Consider the following 7,535-nt stretch of genomic DNA (forward strand, 5'->3'; position numbering starts at 1 on the left):
AGCGGTTCACACAGGCTCACCCCGATCTGCTCCGGGCAAGAATCAAATTAGCTTAAACAGCCCAGAGCTCTGAGCTGGCCTTGCTGGCTGGGACAAAGCAGGCACCCGAGTGCTCCTGTCTTGCGCTCCGCTGGCAGTGCAGGCGACAATGAACCTGGAAAGAGACTTGACTCCTTGGCCAAAGGAGTTTCCAAACGAAAACAACTGCCACAGCAGCCAGCTGGAGCCAGAGGAACATCTCTGTCACCACGGAGATGAGCCAGCCACCTGCAACCCTCCCCTTGGCGGATACTTCGGGACCAGGAAGCCCAATTAGCGATGAGGAAAACGAGCAGGAAGTTTCAGGTCAGGCAGCAACGCCAGCCCTGAAGTTGCACTACGTATTTGGGCAATTTGCTAAAAATATTTCATTATTCTGGGAATCACATCCCAAAGCATTAAGAAAAAATTCCCAGCATATGAAATGTGTGCCCCACCTCTGGCTTACAAGTGGTTTCCCGTTCAGTTCCACCAGGCACATTGTAGAGGTACGAGAAGGGGTTTGGGTGACGCCACCTCCTTTGGGTGCGCTCAGAAGCGACGGACAATGGAGCAAATTCCCCTCAGCTGCTGCAGTGCAAACTCAGTCTCCAGTGGAACATGTCCCAGCGCACACCAGAACAACTCCAAGCAGAATGTGGCTCTACCGTCATCACTTAAGGCAAACTAAATCCGATTTCAAGCTTTAGAGAAGGAACTGAACCTCTTTTCCAGCTAGCTTCCCGAGCAAAAGCAGCAGTGGAAACGTCATTTGGCCTGTGCTGAGGCACGGAGAGAGCTGGGAACCTTCTGGCTGCTCCTCCTTGGCAAAGGGATGGGCATCGACGCAAGCCACCAGCGAGGCCTTACCCTGTGCACGTGTTTAGGTGCCAGGAGCCTTTTGCGAACGTGCAACTTAAACTCACCCGTGACATTGAGAACAGCAGAACTTTGTCAAGGGGAGCAGCCAGGGAAACTCCAGGCGAAGAAGAGCAGCTGCTTAAAAAATCCTCAAACTCGCTGGAACCAGTTCAAACAACCGCCTTGAACTTGGGGAAGCCTGTAACATACTTGTTCTTGAGAGATTTTTGGGCAGACTATGAGGTACTGCGGCATACCATCACCACCGCGAAGAAAAGGGCAGCGGTGCCAAGGTGGATCCTAATTCTACTTTGTTTGGATCTTTGGGATAGATTGTCAGAGAGACTTTAACGCTGAGCGGCAGAGACTCTCTCCTCTCCTACCTCCTCCAGGGGCTGTAGGGCTTCGTGAGCCCGCGCAGCCTAGAAGCTGTGTAGCGGCACCTTCCTCGCACTCTGCATGACCACACGGTTCCTCTCGCGCAGGTGGATCTTCTCGTGCTGGAGGAGGTGCTGCTTCTGGGTGAAGCGCTTTGGGCACTCGTTGCACTGGTACGGCCTCTCCCCCGTGTGGATCCTCTGATGCCGGATGAGATTGGAGGGATGGCTGAAGGTCTTCCCACAGTACGAGCACCAAAGGACCCCTCCGCTCCGGCCTGAGTGAGTACGCTTGTGGATCATGAGGGTTTTCTTTTGGGAGAAGCACTCCTGACACTTGTCGCACTTGTAAGGCCTCCCCCGCGGGTGGCCCCTCTGACTTGGCTTGCAGCTGCCGTTGGTGTTGACGCTTTTCATGCACCTGGGATTGCCGTACACCTTATCTGTGGCTGGGACGCTGCCGTGGGCTTTTGCGTTCTGGTTCTGCTTGAACCTCTCCATAGCTACACAGGTCCTCTCTTCCACGTGGGTCCGCCAGCGCTGCTGATGGAGGAAGCTCTCCTCGTCTCCAGCGTGCTCGCTGCTGCACTGTGTGCTGTGGCTCTCCTGGTGAGTCGTCAGCATCCTCTTCAGACAGAAGCCCTTCCCACACGCAGCACATGAGTGAGGTCTCTTGTTGGGATGGTTCTGCCCATAGAACATGACAGCATTGCTTTCGCCGAGACCCTCTTCCCCCGGGATGGATGGCACCAGCCGGCTCATGCTCTGGTTTCCCTGATGCACAGGAGAGCTGTACTGACTATCAAAGGGCAGCGCCTCGCCGGGACCCTGGAAAACCAGCTCCTCCGACTCCCCGGATAAAGTCACGGAGGAATCTGAGCTTTGGGGGCATTCCTCAGAGTCCAGCTGCTCTATTTTGAACGTTATCACCTCATCTGCTGGAACTGACAAGAAAAACAGAGGGGACAGTCACTGGTGTGAGACACAAGAGGCTTCTGAAATCCCTCCCGCTCCTTCCCCCGCCACCCGTGGATGAAACAGGCCTGTCTCACACAGGGCGCGTGAAAGGCAGCTGTGCTCACACACCAACAGCCCGCTGAAAGAGCGCAAGAGAGAATACAAGCGGAAAGCACAGCGGCGCTTCCCTTTCAGCTGGCCCAGCAGCGAGTGTGAGTGTTTGTGAGGGAGGGGGCGGAGGGCAGTGCTGCCTTCCAAGATAGCAGAGTCGGGCAGTTTCCAAAACCATCTCCAGCCATCTTCCTTCTCCTAAGCGCTAAGATCTCATAGACCTGGGGCAGCTCTTTGCTTCCCTTGTCAGCAGCACATCCGCCTCTATCCTCACACCAACGACCAGGTATTTCTCTTCAGAGAAAGAGCTTGTTTTCCATGAGATCCACCTTCCCTCTGCTCCCAGGACGTGGTGACCCACCTGCGTAGCCCCCTTCTTGAAAGGGGACACACGAACAGTGGCTGGTCTTGACTTGAGACGTGCTGCTACTGCTCAGGATATGTATGCAACGAGCAAGCCTCCTCTGTAGTCCTCACTGAAGCAGCACAAGTACGTTTTCTCTGAGGGTTCATTGCTTTTCATCTCCAAACCCGGTGCTTGGGGTTTTCTACTCACGATAAACCTATCTCAAACTTTCTCTTGACTCTCATTCCTACCTGAACATTTCATTTTAGTTGACCTGGATGTCAGTAGGACCCGCTGGTGGAAGACCAACCAAAGGTCAAGGATGGAAACTGCCAACGCACAACCATTTTGTGTGAGGGCAAAATCTAAGCAGCGGTGCTGTCCGGATAGTGTCACTTCCCAGTTGACTAGCGCTGCGTGGCGACTGACAGCGGAGAGGTGACAACATGACACGAGGGACGTGAGAAAAAGCATCTAAGATTTAGTCACAGCAGGGCAAATACCATCAAAACCTGAGCAAGCCCCACTGACACCTCTGACGTGGCACAAGGAGAATAAACAGAGACCAGGGCTGAGGGTGAGGAAGCGACTGGTGAGCTGGGGATGGTCTACTAAACAAGTAAATATTACATTGTTTGGGGGAATAACAGACCCATCCCAGCTCACCGGTGACGTCCCTAGCCTCTAGGCAGCTGTTGAGGCCCTGCTCTGGAGCACAGCTCCCTCTTCTGAGGGTGCAGCCACCGAGGACAAGAAATCCCAGGAGAAGAGCAGCAGATGTGCTCTGGAAGATGCGAGACAGGACCCACAAGAAGGAGCGGAGCGTTCTGGGCCGGGTGCCGAGAAGCCCAGGGGCTGCAGGGGAACGCCGAACTCTGCATCAGCCATGGTCTTGCTGAACACTGGGGATGGCCTCCGTGCAGCAGGATTGGAGCCAGAGGTGACATTCCATCTGGCAATTCACCCAAACCCCTTCTAAGCCCGCTTCGCTTTCAGCCTTTGCCATGCCCTGTGGCAGGAGGTTCTACAGCTTGCGCATGCCCGATAGCAGAGTTTGCCCTGTTCAGATTAGAGCAAACGCCCGCTCATTTCTCGGGGAACTCGGACAGTGAGAAAGAGCGAAGGTTCATTCCTTCAGCTCCTGCGGCGCCCCGCTCACCCAGGCACAGGCCCGTGCCGTATCCCCCTCCCTGCCGTGCCTTCCTCAGGCCGAGCAATCCTACGGCACTCAGTCTCTCCCGATACGGAAGCTCTCCACCTCTCTGCTCTGCTCTGGACCGCGTCCCTCCCCACTGCATTCTTTTCAAGACTGAGCGAGCAGAACTTCACCCCGGATACTTTGGCCTAACACCATCTTTGGAGGAGACCTTGAGAATTGTTCTCAACTTCATTCCTAATGATTCCTTGTATTCTGTTTGATTTATTCCCCGGATGCCTGTCTCCTCACCTGCAGTGTCTTGCCTACCTGGCACTTTAATCTTCCTACTATTAAAATTATCCGTACGCTTTCTGCCCGCCTTCCTGACCTCAGCGTGGCTCTTGCTCTTTCCCCGCTGTCCTGCCTGCGTCTCCTCAGTCCCCGCATCCCGCTGTCCCACAGCGGGAACGTCGGGGACTCCCCGCACCTCCAGCTGCACAGCGCAGTGTGGGATTGCTCAGAACTCACCCACGCTGAGCTCGATAAACTCCGCGTCCTCCGTGGCTCCCCGCTCCTCCGCACACAGCTCTGCCTCTTGCTTCACAGCGCCCGCGAAGCTCGGCTCTGGAACGCTGTAGTCTGTTGATGTGAAGAGGAATTTTCTTTACTGGTTATCACAGCACCGCTCGGCTCTTCCTTTGCCCGGGAGGATTGCTGCCAGCTACGCTGCTTCCATATGCAGCCTCTCCCCAGCATCTCCCATTCCCACTGCTGGGAGCTTTACTCCACCCAGAGGAGAAGGGCTTTCCCCTTCACCCCCCCGCCCCGTTCCAGGAGTGTCCCCTCCCTGCCCGTGTGGCCAAGCACACCCTTGCAGAACAATGCTCACCAGCTCCGGGTTCAGCCAGCGTTGTTCTTCCCTCCAGGCCTTCCTCTCCCGTCGGGCACTGCGCTCCTTCTCTGCTGTCCTGGCTGCTCACATCAGGTTTAAGCAGCACAGACTCTGCAAACGAGAAAGATCAAACCCATTGCGTTTTCTTCTAGCGCTCTCTTACTTCCCCTGAACCCGCTCCACATGACATCGGAGACATCGCCTCCGTAGCAAATCAGGACTATCCCCTCGTGATACGCTCTGTTGGGTGACACCACCACGCAAACACTACGCCTGAGAAAAGAGCTGTAATTCATCTCTTGCCTGGACTTGGTTCTGCCGGAATCTCTCTCGAAGCCGCCTTGTCCCCGTTGCAGGGCACTTCTCTCTGAAGCCGGGACAGGAGGTCAGGTTTGGAGATGGCGTAATCTGTTGAGGAACAGAGACACGAAGGTTTCCATGTCTCCTGGTTTGAGTGACACAGGACTCAGTTCTCAATCAGTAATTTCATTTTGCAGTAAAGTCTCTTCTAACGCTTGGGAAAACTGCACTTTTAGAAGACTCTAGTGTCTGAATTTGGGAAAATATGGACTTTAGAGGAACAACGGGGTGTGAGTTTCAAGGTCTCGGTGTTTTCAAGCTCGCCAGGTGTGGGGACGAGGAGGAGCGAGGTCCGGGCACTGGACCCACGCTGGCCAACAGGGTTATTTCACACCATGAATGGCACATTCCATAGAAATTAGAAAGTTTGCTGAGGAGTTCTCTCTCTCCCTCGATGGCTGCCATCCTGAGAATTCCTTGCCCCGGTGCCCAACCTCTCAGCCCTTCCCTTAGCCCTGAAGCCGCAGCGCTCGCAGTGTCCCACATGTGCTGTCCACTGCTGGGAGCGCACAGCTACGGCGGGTAGAATGGGCTGGGGATAATCCTGGTGTATTTTATATTGGTGTCGGGATCAATATTGGTTCTTTAGCATTATTAATGTTACTTATTTAGTCTTCTATAAAATCTGTTTATATTTCAACTCTCGTGTTTCCTTGTTTTTCCCTGATACCCCTTCCTGGGTGGGGAGGGGTCACTGGGTGATAGAATAATTGTCTAAATGACAACAAATTGTTGTGGGTGCCTCAAACCGTAACACTGTGCTGCATCAAAATACCCGCTGTGTCCACAGGGAGGAACACGCTCAGCTGCGCTTCCCAAACCGGCTCCATCGGCCGCAACCCACCTCTTGGCACCACCGAGAGCCCTCTGGATGGCCCACGGGGAGATGGCGGATTCCGTCTCCGGCAGCCAACGCCACCCCAGCGGGGAAAAACCCCGTGGGCCGAGGGAAGGGGCCTGCGGGCCATAACACGGAGGTGGCCGCGGCCAGTCCCCAACCCCGGCAAGCGCCAGAGATGGATGGACTGGAGGCGATGCACTGCGCCGCCCTCAGCAACGGGCACCGACTTCTCCACGTTTCTACAAATCCCGGTGTGGGAAAAAGTCCCCAAAACAGAGCTAGTCCGGAATCACAGAATCACAGACTGGTCAGGGTTGGAAGGGACCTCTGGAGATCCCCTAGTCCAACCCCCCGCCAGAGCAGGGTCACCTCCAGCAGTTGCACAGGACGGCGTCCAGGCGGGTTTGGAATGGCTCCAAAGTGGGAGACTCCCCCACCTCTCTGGGCAGCCTGTGCCACTGCTCCACTACCCTCAAAGTAAAGAAGGTCCTCCTCATGTTAAGATGGAACTTCCTATGTTCAAGTTTATGCCCATTACCCCTCGTCCTATCACTGGGCACCACTGAAAAAAGACTGCTCCCATCCCCCTGGCATCCTCCCATTAAGTATTTGTGAGTATTAATAAGATCCCCCCTCAATCTTCTTTGCTCTAGACTAAAGAGCCCCACGTCCCTCAGCCTTTCTGCATAGGCGAGATGTTCCAATCCCCTCATCATCTTCGTCGCCCTTTGCTGGACCCTCTCCAGCAGTTCCCTGTCTTTCTTGAACTGGGGAGCCCAGAACTGGATGCAGTACTCCAGATGTGGCCTCCCCAGGGCAGAGCAGAGGGGGAGGATGACCTCCCTCCACCTGCTGGCCACACTCTGCTTGATGCCCCCCAGGATGCCATTGGCCTTCTTGGCCACCAGGGCACATTGCTGGCTCACGGGCATCCTGGTGTCCACCAGGACTCCCAGGTCCCTTTCCACAGAGCTGCTCTCCAGCAGGTCACCCCCAACCTGTACTGGTGCATGGGGTTATTCCTCCCCAGATGCAGTACCCTACACTTGCCCTTGATGAATTTCATCAGGTTCCTCTCCACCCAACTCTCCAGCCTGTCCAGGTCTCGCTGTATGGCAGCACAGCCTTCTGGCGTGTCAGCCACTCCTCCCAGTTTTGTGTCATCAGCAAACTTGCTGATGGTACACTCTATCCCTTCATCCAGATCATCGATGAATATGTTGAACAAGACTGGGCCCAGTGCTGACCCCTGAGGGACACCACTTGTTACTGACCTCCAACTAGACTCTGTGCCACTAACCACAACCCTCGGAGCTCTATCTGTAAGCCAGAAAGCAGCGGATAACTGCTGCAGAAAGCAGCGATAACTGATGGACTGATACCTACCCAGAGAGATGAGCGATTCGTTCTTCCCTCTCAGCACGTTTTTGTACAGCTCCCTCTGCCAGTCCTCCAGATTCTCCCACTCTTGTGCAGAAAAGTCAGCGGCGTCGCTCTCGAACGCCGCCGGGGCCTGAAATGGCAAAAGTGACACAATCGGCACCAGGACCGGAACTGAAACATCCTGGGAAACGTCCTCATTTCTATTTATTACTGCTGCCGGGTACCACGTGCTGCAAGGAGAAAAAAATTCC

The 7,535-nt window shown here is 54.9% G+C and overlaps 1 protein-coding gene across 1 annotated transcript in view; it reads right to left on the reverse strand.

The window, feature by feature from the left end:
- Nucleotides 1–7,535, reverse strand: part of LOC104290002 (zinc finger protein 282-like) — a gene marked incomplete at its 5' end in the record, with an annotated part of 30,975 nt that overhangs the window by 21,625 nt on the left and 1,815 nt on the right. The window contains 3 exons of the mRNA XM_009889049.1: nt 4,337–4,450; nt 5,004–5,108; nt 7,288–7,414. Of these exons, the coding sequence (XP_009887351.1) occupies nt 4,337–4,450; nt 5,004–5,108; nt 7,288–7,414 (346 nt within the window). The remainder of the gene's footprint in view (nt 1–4,336; nt 4,451–5,003; nt 5,109–7,287; nt 7,415–7,535) is intronic.

Source organism: Charadrius vociferus, unplaced genomic scaffold (assembly GCF_000708025.1).
Source record: "Charadrius vociferus isolate BGI_N301 unplaced genomic scaffold, ASM70802v2 scaffold1317, whole genome shotgun sequence".
Taxonomy (NCBI): domain Eukaryota; kingdom Metazoa; phylum Chordata; class Aves; order Charadriiformes; family Charadriidae; genus Charadrius; species Charadrius vociferus.